Source organism: Hylaeus volcanicus, chromosome 4 (genome assembly GCF_026283585.1).
Source record: "Hylaeus volcanicus isolate JK05 chromosome 4, UHH_iyHylVolc1.0_haploid, whole genome shotgun sequence".
Lineage (NCBI taxonomy): Eukaryota > Metazoa > Arthropoda > Insecta > Hymenoptera > Colletidae > Hylaeus > Hylaeus volcanicus.
In genome coordinates, this window is record NC_071979.1 from 10142039 (window position 1) to 10153008 (window position 10970).

General features: G+C 44.7%; 1 protein-coding gene across 1 annotated transcript; it reads left to right on the forward strand.

Moving 5' to 3' along the window:
* The first annotated feature begins 33 nt into the window (after nt 1–33).
* Nucleotides 34–9493, forward strand: LOC128875167 (uncharacterized). The gene is made up of 6 exons (XM_054120541.1): nt 34–214; nt 685–960; nt 1854–2224; nt 5831–5920; nt 8694–8759; nt 9068–9493. Exons 1-6 carry the CDS (start codon nt 34–36, stop codon nt 9344–9346), a joined length of 1263 nt encoding a protein of 420 aa, XP_053976516.1. The 3' UTR covers nt 9347–9493.
* Nucleotides 9494–10970: the final 1477 nt, after the last annotated feature.

Sequence of the window (10970 nt, forward strand, 5' to 3'; positions counted from 1 at the left end):
TTTTCTACGACATAAATTTGAATTATCGCAAAAATGTCAGTTTATTCGACGGATTCATTGGAGGACACGAACAAAGTATCTCCGAGGTATCAGGACTCTCTTCGCGGAGATAACGACGATTTTAATTTGGCGTCGATTAAGATATCGACAGATTTGTGTGACAATGTATCGATTCAATCAAAACCAACCCATGCAGTATTAATTCGGAGGCAAGGTAGGCGTGAGATTCAAAGTACTTCAATTTATGGATATTAGATCATACGTCAATTACGTTTAAATCTTTCTGCGAATGCTTTGACGACAAAACGGGGGAAACTCTGGATCCTGCCGAAGAGGATCTGACTTTCTTTACCTTTTTTTTTTTTCTGGAAACGTTTCAGATGCCAGATCTAATGAAACCGGGCGCTGCACTGGTACCGACAAAGACACGAGGACAGCAGACAGCAGAAATGCGATAATTGCGAACGAAGGATTCGGAGACGTGTCCAAGCGATGGCGGCCGGCTTCCTCGTGGAACAGTAAACGGGATGTCACGGATCGCCTTAAGAGAAATGTAAGACAGTGGGCCAAGAAACGCTGCAAGATGAGACTCGGGTCTTAAAAATGCTCCACGGTTTTGAAAAATAATACCAAGGGTCCATCTGACTCTGCAACATCACTCACGTGTTTAATGTCTTTGCCAAGTCTCCGCGACACAAAATTTGTATTCAGAAGGAAAGTCTATTCCTATCTTTCAGAACCTGAACAGTTTAAAGCGGGAAGAAGGAAGCTTGAACAAGAGGTTGGCCTCGGGATGTCCCAAACGTTCGACGCGGATGTTTCCGACGAAACGAAGTTGCTGTCCCAAAGAGAACCCGATGTCTATAAAGTCAGACAAAAAGCTTGGCAACGTGCTTACCCCGAGGATTCAGCAGGCGAGGAAGCCGCGTTCCTATTTGGAGCTTTATCGTCAGAGATTCAGTTAGTCCGAAACGAGATGACGTTCCTCCTTCTTGGTTCGTGACCGACGCAAAACTTGGGGGTCGACGTGGGAGGGTTGTAGGGGAGAGGCTGGAAGCGCGTTTACGCGGAGACGCTTGAAACGGCACCGAAACGATGCAATTTTCTCCGAGGACGTTTACTTTGGTCGTGATTAGATGTCGTTTCCACGCCAGTGATATATATACCTGCAAGAGGGATTAAAACGTACGCCAGTCTTCATAGGGCGTCCCTTCTTGTTTGTTTCTTCCCTTTCCGCGTGTTTGTCGCCGCCATGGAGGCGTCCTGCTTTATTGTTATTTGGACGCGTTGGATCTCTCTGTAATTCGAAACGGAAGAAGGATTTCTTTCGGAAGAAAGGTTATTTTTAAAACCCTAGACGCCACCCCCGGGTAATACAAGTGCCTGGAGATTGCTTATGGGCGGGTTGGGTTCGACAGGGTTTGATATCGAAGGGATTTCGGAGCTTCGACTGGCCTCAAGTCCTCGAGGAATTCGTCAGACTTTTATCAACGATCTTCAAACTGTTTCAAAGTCTGATGTGCGTATAAATCACGGTTATAAATGTGATTCTGTCCTTATGTTTGTATCCTGGAGGGAGACGAATGTAGTCACGCGGGCAATAAATCTGTTTACGTGTTTACGAGGGCAGAGAATCGTGGTAGGGTGAAGTTGAGTTGGAGGTTTCTACAAAACATGGTATTATCAGCTATGATTCAAGATTGTTACGTCAGTTAGCCCTGCGTACGTCTCGTTTCTCAACGACCACACCTGTAGGCGTAAAGTTTCTTCGAAACAAATTTCAAAGCGATTCGTACGCACTCGAATACTGCCATGGACCGAACACATCTTTTGAAACATTACGTTGCTTACAGACGGACCACGTTGCAACGTCCGATCTCCCGAGGGTTCCACCTTGTCGATTTTCGGGGACAGCCAACAAGAGCAACTTACCGACGACGATACACGTTCACCTGGTACCCCCAGGGACGATCGCAGCGAACTCAGTTTTTATCGTCGTATAATCGAGGGGGGAACCACCGCAGGATCCTCCGAAACGGTGCATCAACACGTGCCAGAAGGTACAAATAACTCCGGTTGCCTGGACAGAGTTAGACGGAACGCGAGTGACGATAAATCGAAGAGTTCTGGCTACAGACCGTACACCATCGAGGACTACAGGAGTTTGCCGATACCGAAACTCGATCGATCTCTCGGGCCCGATAAAGTTGAGATGCAAGCGAAGGTTGGTTTTTGTAACGTTTCCTCCTTTTTCCTCGGTATCGTTTGATCGCTGTATCGCGGTACTTAACGTACCTGGTATTTCCACTTTCGCGTGATTGAGATTCGGAGATAGGGCAGGCTGGTAGCGAGTAAGGAGATCGCGATGTCGGCGAAAGGCGAGAAATTTCTTTACAGTTTTTCACGATAATTCTGTTAGACACTTTTTTTTTTACGAGTAATGCGAAGTGTTAAACCTTCGCGGAACGGAGTGCCGATCAGAGATTGAAAAGATCCAAAAATAACAGTCTCAATGAACTGTCGATTTTTTAATAGTTGCACGCAGCAGCCCGTTTTCTAGAAACGTTTTCCGTCACGTGCTCTCGTATTCATAAAACACGAATTGCATTTTTGACGATTCTCGGGCGAGCGCGACTATTCGGGCCAAAGTCGAGTTACCAGAAGTTCGAACAGAGACATCTCGCAATCTTGTTTCCTTGTCCCACCGGAAGTTAACCTGCCGGAGTTGAGAAAGCGAAGTAGAAGAAACTTCGGTTCCGTCGACCCATCGCAGTTTACAATTTCATGGAAGACGTAAAGCGAGTTAGCTTGTCGCCCGTCCTCCTAACTTCAATCTAATAAACATGCGGCCGTTTCCTCGCAGCTACCTTATCATTCGCTACATAATACTTTCTCCGTAAAAGCTCTAGGAAATTCGTACGATAAATTCGAGCGTGGAAAATGCTCGATCCGCCATTGGAATCGTTGGAATACGAGACAATGGTTAATTGGAAGGTGCACTTTTATGCTCGCAATAAAATTTGGCCATTTTTGGTCAGATTTACCTTTCGAAAGTAGGAAACTACTCTTTGGTAGCGGCGGTCGAGGTCGATGACAAGTAAACCGTCAAGTTACCCGAGTGCCTTTAAGACCGCGAAGCCCGCAAACCTAAGTGCTCAAGTATTTTGTAAATATTGAAGTATAGTCTACAAGGGAAAGCAGTAAGATCAATCGAATTTTGGCTGGCTCTACAAGCGAGCTTTCGGTGCAAGCCTTAGGAGAAACTTATTCCGTCAAATATGGAATTCACGTTCTTTGAGTGATACATAGCGAGGCAGGAAGTAAACGAAACGTTTGCTTTAAAACACAAAAAGACACGAATATTCAAATTCCGAATACTTAATCGAGACTAAAGTTTTAGAGTTATTCTTTGGAGAATCGAAGATGGTTTATCGATGAATTTTAATGAGAACGTTGATGACACGTTAATGAAAAGATATGGAAAGGCGTTAAAGGAAAGCAAATATTAATCATCAAGTATTGCTTATACAACCGTTTCGTAAAACAGAAGTTACCTGCTCCTTTGGAGACTCGAAGCTTGATAGTGTCGAGAAACGTAAAACGGGCCAGATTGTATCGTAAAGTCGATTCGATGGAATATCTTCGACAGACGGAACGCGCACCACTCGAATATCCATCAAGAAGCTCGATGGCGTCGCGACAGCGGCGAATTGTTTTCGGAAAGTCGGTTGAAATACCTTTCTTCCTAGACAGCATTCTAGGTAGCGTGCCGTTGTAGTTCCGGCAGTCCCGCGACGCCAGGCGCACGACGAGAAAATAGTTGTCGCCGTCATTCTCGGAGACACAGTAAATTCCAGAAGCCTTTGAGCTAAATACTCTAGACCTGGCGGGGCGGCCTGTAAATTTTTCAGATCCCCAGCACCGCGGACCGGAACTCGAAGGCGGAGGGAACGGTTTCTCGTGGACTTCCGCGCACCATCCCGTGGACACGTATCCGCATTCCTGCTTGGCTTCCAAGGGAAATGGAATTCCATCGGCTTGATCGCGGACCGTTATCACGGAAACGATTTTAGCGGATTGGAAATTAAAATTTCACGTCCAACAGTTCGGCTCTCCATCGAGCTCCTTCCTCCTTTGGACACCCTCTCTCTTTAAACGAGAGGCGGAAGCGTTGGATCCCTTACCTTGCGCTCTACTCGAACCGCGTGACAATCTCCCGAGTTTCCTAGACATTCGAATCTTTTTGAATTTTTGCGTTTTCTGACATCTCTTGTAACCGTCGCTACACATAGTTGTACCACTATTTTGAAACGTCACAGTAACATTTGTAACTTCCTTGCAATCATTTCTATTCGTCGAAATAAATGAATGAATAGTCACGAAAAATGCAGGATCCATCGGGACCTGTAATTACGGTAAACGTTCCAAGCTAACCAATGGTCACGTTTCACGAGACTACGCGAGCGTTAGGCAACGTACACGTACACGTTCATGATACAAAAAGAAGTTTCGCGGCGCAACTGTAACTGAAAGAAAAATGCGGACTTTATCCAAGTCCGTTTCTTACAGTTCCACATTTGTCGTACATTCTCCCGCTATTATCCAGGATTACCGAGTAACTTGGTACGAGCGGAGATAAGCGCACCGATATACGGGAATAAATTTGTTCCCAGTGGACGCGCCGTCGAGGACAGTTTAAATGAAACACCAAGCGAGGTCGGGTGAGGGTGAATACGAGAGGACAGCGAAGGCAACGCATAATGCCCATAATTATACTGACTCCTGAGAGGTTGTATTAATATTGCCCGCGGTTTAACTCGCTGTGATGTTAACTATATGGACGTGCATTAACGGTGCGGTTTTGTGGACGAAACGATACAATGCGTGTACAGGGAAACGAAAATAACAAAAAGAAGGAGACACAAGGGAAAGACGGAGAAGCTAAACGAAGTTTGTTGAGTCGTCCGATGTGACATTGGTGGGGTATTTGGGTCGAAAAGCTGGCCAAAAATTTTGTCGCGTAATCTAGACGAACAGGTGGACTACGGATAAAGTGTTACGGTAGTTTATCGAATGTTTTTATGCGAAAGAAATTTGATTAAAGAATGGAAATAATTTTGATCACCTTCTTGATGCAAACTATCCTACTACGCGTCGTTCGTTGGCTCATTTAACTTTTAAGGATAGTCTTGCCCGATGCCTCGAGCCTCTGACCCTTTCGCCAGATACGATTTTCCCGCTCCTCCCCCGTTCTTTTGTTCTTCCTTTCTATCTCTCGGTTACCCCACTCCCCCATTCCTTTCCATCCACTCAACCTTTTCTCTCGTTCCCTTTGCGTCGTCCTCTTTCGAAGAGCATTTGCATAATCTACTTTGCGCCGGATTCGGCCGGGAGGAGAGTCGGCACTCCACGATTTTCGGTGTAGCTCGATCGATCGATCTTACTACAGTTTTAACGGGGCGAACCAGAGCTGAATACTCGTCGATGGTAGAGAAATGAGGTCCACCGGGTGTAAGTATGCTACTGTCCCTGCTATTCTCAAACTATTTTAGTTTCATGAGACATTCTTAAAACTGATATTCGATGGATGATAAACATGGAAAGGTTTAAATATTAAACTATTCCTCGATAAAAGTGCTACTTTCTCTAACAAAACTGTGGATTTGTTTGGGTGGCTGTGTCAGAGGAAGCTTCCAGAGATAGACCGTCGCAAGGCTTTCGTAAAAAGTAAATAAAGCGATGAGGTGGTCGCTCGAAGCCCGGGGGCATGTTTAGTCTGCGGAAGTTTCATCGAACCGATGGCAGCTTCAGGGATTGTTTGTTGTTGCAGAGAGAGTGGCTGATGCGGCGAAGGTCATACGGGAACTCGGTTAGCGAGTATAATCGCCAGAGGACACTGCTACAAACGCAGGAGCTCAAGGTACGTGACACACCCACGATTTTGATGTATGCGCGCCTCTCGGCAAAACGTGCTGACCTGATCGAGGAGAGCGCGATCTGTACGGAAAACAGTACGATGTTTTTAACGAACGAGACGACGTACGAAAAAAGGCTTTGTATGTTTTGCCTGGGATAGGTAACGGCAAAAAATTTGGCCGGAAATGGGGAAATAAAAGTTCGCTGGTTGTTGAACCGACGGCGCGGAACAACTTTTCGATTTAAAGATGTACAGAGTGATTCTACGGAGTGTTCCATATTATCGATAGTTTTATCCAATACAGTTGTTTGGACTTTGTCGTGCGACAGCCACGATTCGTTGCGAAAATATGTCTGGATCGGCGAGAAAAACAATGAGAATATTATTTTAAAACAGAATGGTTGAAAATATAAACTCGACAGGCCAACAAAATTGTCCTCGTATTTCCACAACTTTCAGTGGCCATTGACGGCAAACAGAGAGTTTACGAATTAACGTTCATCGAAATTTTGTCTTTTATTTGGCTTTGAAAAATCAATAGGAATGAAAGCTATAAGATAGCAACGAGTAATTCGTCAATTGAACATGCATTATCGGCGCACTCAAAACTTTCGCAAGCATTTGAAAACTTTCAATCAATTGCGTGCATGAAAACATTACCAGAATGCCGAAGCGCGAAAATTTCAACGCAGGTACGGAATGCAATTTCAATTCGTAACAACTTTGCATAACTCGACACGAATCCTTCGGATTGCACGCCGAAAGTTCTCTCCTAGTACGCAACGTGAAATCATTCAAACGTGGATACGAGCCGTTCATTACGAGTGCAAATGAAGTTTGTATTTTTAAAGAATGGAGTTTCTGCGAGCGGAAAATCGTTTAGAGATGGCAGATCATTCTATCAAAAATGTGTTTCACATATCGAAATAAAGAAAGACGATCTTGTGTCACTGAAAAAAATGACGGTTGAAAAGTGGCAGGATGACGAATTAACGTCGTTCGGCATTCGGTTCGCGTTACAGTCGATGCTTAATTGCCAATTAGAGGATGCGGAGATGCATCGCGACGAAAAGAGGTTCGTTTTACTCGTTCACTGCGCGAAAGTCGAGCTTCGGTAACGATCCTCTGGAAGATTTATAAATGAAATTAATTATATACGTAGCCTTTCTGCGTTAACAATGCCGCGCATCATCTTTTTCTCATTCGCTGCTGGTTGTATCTTCCCCCTCCGTCGCATGTTTTGCTCTTTCGATCCTTACAGCATTCTCAACATCGCAGAATCTCGCTGTAATCTTTAATCCATTCGAATAGTGCTCTTCTATTTTTTAATTTAATTACTGGCTTGGTTATTAGAATATTTTACTGGCTGTACGGGTATTATCATTACTTTTGATAGCAAATAATAAAATTTTATGGCTAACCAAGTCCCTTTACGATCGCGTATTAGATTCTCTTCCGTAAAAGCTGTAAAATCAATATCAGCTTTGGGGCAGCTTTGGCAAGATTGGCGGAATATTATGTGTCTTGAATAATTAAAGAAAGATTTTTGTCCGAATTAGGTTCGCGCGTGGGCAAAACATTTGCCCTGAAATTTGAGAATGGAGACGTTGCGCGGTACCACGAACGTGTCCATCGCGAAAACACGTCGGCGTCGGCGTCGGCGTCGGCGTCGTAGTCCTGTGTCGCCGCAAGAGTGATCAAATTTTCGTCGTAATAATCCCGACGCGTCCAGAAAGCTAAGACGAGTGGCGAACGCGTTTCACACTTTATTAATTACACTGGTCTTATCACGTAGTCGTCTGTAGTTACGCGGTATGCAAAATTAGTCCTTAACCGTTGGGTCGGATTAGATCTAATCATAAGACGCGAACGGCGTGGAACGCAGGAAAAGGACGAAGGTCGGCGCACGGATGCCGCTGGGCGAAGTAGAGACTCGGTATCCGAACCTAAATCCAATTATATGCACAAAGCGAGGACTGCAGGCCGCAACTACCACAAGGACAGACAGGAACCGAGAATACGAGGGTGAGAGAAGGCACAGAATTCTCTACACGTGGATAAACCTACGTTACATCTCTGGAAAGGGGGACTTTGGTCCCGTGACTCGCCTACCGCCACCGGAATTAGATTTTGCTTACTTTCGTCCTTCCGAGAGTGGCCCCTGCTTGCGTCCTCATCTGTCTGCTACCTCGGTATCGATAATCGCGGCCTGAATTTCAACGAGTCACGCCCTTTATGCATATTTGCCCGGAACTTTCTTCGTTCCATCGCATTGCGTCAATACACCAGTCACCGCAAAACAATTTGCAGAGGAATTCGGGAATGGCTTGCTTTCGCGGCACTCCGGTATAGCGAAATTTTAGGGGTAAACTATTTCGAAATAATCTCGTGCTCGAGAAGCGTGTCACGTGGCACTTTTAAAGGATGCAACCGACAATGAGTTACGTGACTTTAAAATAGCGTCTCCCAAGTGGAGCGCGAGAGCCCTAGGGAGGATGTATTGCGACCTAAGGGTGGTACCAACGAACATTCTTGGGTTAGAATAATGTACACATCATCGATAGTATTTTTTACAGTTTTCTTACGATACAATCATGTATACGTAGTTAACTTTTTATGTGCTATTCTGTGAAAATAGTAAAATTCTATTAATATTTTAAAATTTGAATCGATGACGTGTTTAAATCATTTTTTAGTATGGAGAATATAATTTTTGTATTTTATTTGGATTCGTTACGAAAAGACTTCTAAACGATCGACTTCTTTGTATCCACAGTCGAAGCACGTCATGGCTCAGAAGTGCTTTCTGCCTCCTTTGAAGGATTTGGATGCCGATTCAAAGGTAAATCAAGAGTTCTTACCGTTTCGCAGCGCTCGACGATCATCCTTTTCTTGGTATTCCTTTGTACGATTGTCCGACAAGTGGATTCTTGCTATATTTTCTGAAATACTGTCAACTACCGTGGCAATCCCAATGCTTTGTACTGTTTCAAACGTTGCCGGGTTGTTAATGATCGTTAGACTTCGATGCAGAGCTGTCCCGAATTTTCAAACAGGACAAAAATTTCATATCTCACTCTTTTTCATTCGCTTATTTTTCTTTTATAACCGAGGATATTATTTTCACGAATGAAATTCACGTTATTGCAGACGCAAGATGATTCTCTCTGTCCAACGATATTCGAAGACGCGGAGACACTTCCAAAAAATAGCGCCAAGAAATGTAACAAGTATTCCAAGAGAAACGTCGACGTCGGTAAAATATTTTCGTCGAGCGAGTCTAAAAAATTCGAGCGCAAGTCGAGCTTCAATTCTCGCTCCAAGTCGCGCGATGTCATTGAAGATTCATATTTGGAGTCCCTAAGGCAACGTCATCTTCATGAAAAGGAAATGGTGGACCGTATTATAAACCGAGCGCCCTGCCTTTGACTACATTCGAAACGACCTCGGACATTATTTAATCCTCGTTCAAAGAAATCATGAATTATCTAAATCGAACAATGAAAACTGGTTCAAATAAATGTAACGCAATGGAAGCCATATAATACACTATTCGAGGTTACGCTTCAAGGCACCCTATATATCTTAAAATTACATGATTTCCCGATATTTTTATTTCGTCTACGGGGACTGAGCAACGTAATTCCTCCACCCCTACCTTACTTGCACTATCAATCCGCCGCAAATTTCCATTTCTCTAAGGGGAACGTTCCAGGAAAAACTCGATATTTAAATCGGTTGTCGAGCCATTTGCATTAATCGACTTTTGTCTATTTATCCTTACGTTCGCTAGTCACCATCTTTTTCCAGCTGCTTCCGATCCAAGATTCTTGCATCAAGTTCTCGAGTTAAATCGTTTTTCTTGGTTGTCGGCTACCGTATCGTCGAGACGCGGTCGTTTTATGACCCAAGGGGTATGTCTTCGGTCGGACACCAGTGGATCTCGATGCTTGGAGCGTTTTTTCGAAAGTAAGGAAACAAATAAACACGAACCAAGAAAAATTTGTCTAGTAATAGAGCAATTTGGGACGCTACGAAAACGAATGGTCAATTGCGACTCGAATGAAAGGACTCTTGAATCCTTACCGTTAGATAAAGAAGAGATTCCAAGAGTGTTGGGGATCCTTGCTACGGTTGCCGCTACGCCAGGCTTTTGTAAATAAATTACACCGTAGCACCCGGGAGATGAGGCGACCGATGAAACATTTAAACTTAATTCCATCGAGGTAACTTATTCATTCGAATGTTATCTTGGAATCCTTCTGGCAAACTCGTGTGGTCGTCGGGGTGCTACCAGTTACTCCTACGGGTTGTATTATACATTTGACCAGGCACGACTACGCACACTTTTACGTACGCACGGACAACTCGAGCGTACGGCACACCAGGGAATGCACAGACCAGCCATCCAGTCTCGGTGAATTCAGAAATTATTCAACGCTTTTTGACATCTCGCGGCCTGGCTAGCTCTCTGCCAGGTACTCCGAGTCGCGGCGAGGCTCAGCGAGGCGGACGTAACCGACGAGGACCGTTTTTATCCGCGATCATCCGCCAGATTATCCGCGGAGAAAGAATTTCGAGGGCTAGGGGAGGGATCAAGAACTGCGAACACTTCTTCCATTCCACTCCTTCCCCCCACCCCCCGCTCCCCGTGTATCGCGAGCGCTCCCATGAATAGGTAAACAAGCGCGCGTATCTTCTGTTATTATAAAAACAATTTTGACCTCGTGCAAATCGCGTTCCTTCCTGAAACGGTCTGCCGTTAAAACTGAACTTGGCTAATTATCTCCGGTAATAATCTCGCGAAATTTTTAGCGAACTGCGCGAATGCAGCGGGCAGCTACTGTCAGAAAGTTGGATTCCGCTGCGGCTATTTAATTTCCGTGCGGCGGAGTGTTGTTATCGAGTTCTAGTTTTAACGCGTTATCTTAAGGATACCTCGGAACCGGTGTTTCGTGTAAATACGATAACACCTGTCCACTGTTAACCGCCGCTTTAAATGCCACGCTACTCGTTGGCTAGACGTTTCAGCGGAGTCGGCTTGGCTCGAAGG

Bases quoted from the DNA above. Each gene is read 5' to 3' on its own strand.
- LOC128875167 (XM_054120541.1), top strand. From the start codon at position 34: ATGTCAGTTTATTCGACGGATTCATTGGAGGACACGAACAAAGTATCT. The intron at 2,225-5,830 runs GTTGGTTTTTGT...TTGTTGTTGCAG, and splicing joins AAGTTGAGATGCAAGCGAAG to AGAGAGTGGCTGATGCGGCG. The intron at 8,760-9,067 runs GTAAATCAAGAG...ACGTTATTGCAG, and splicing joins ATTTGGATGCCGATTCAAAG to ACGCAAGATGATTCTCTCTG.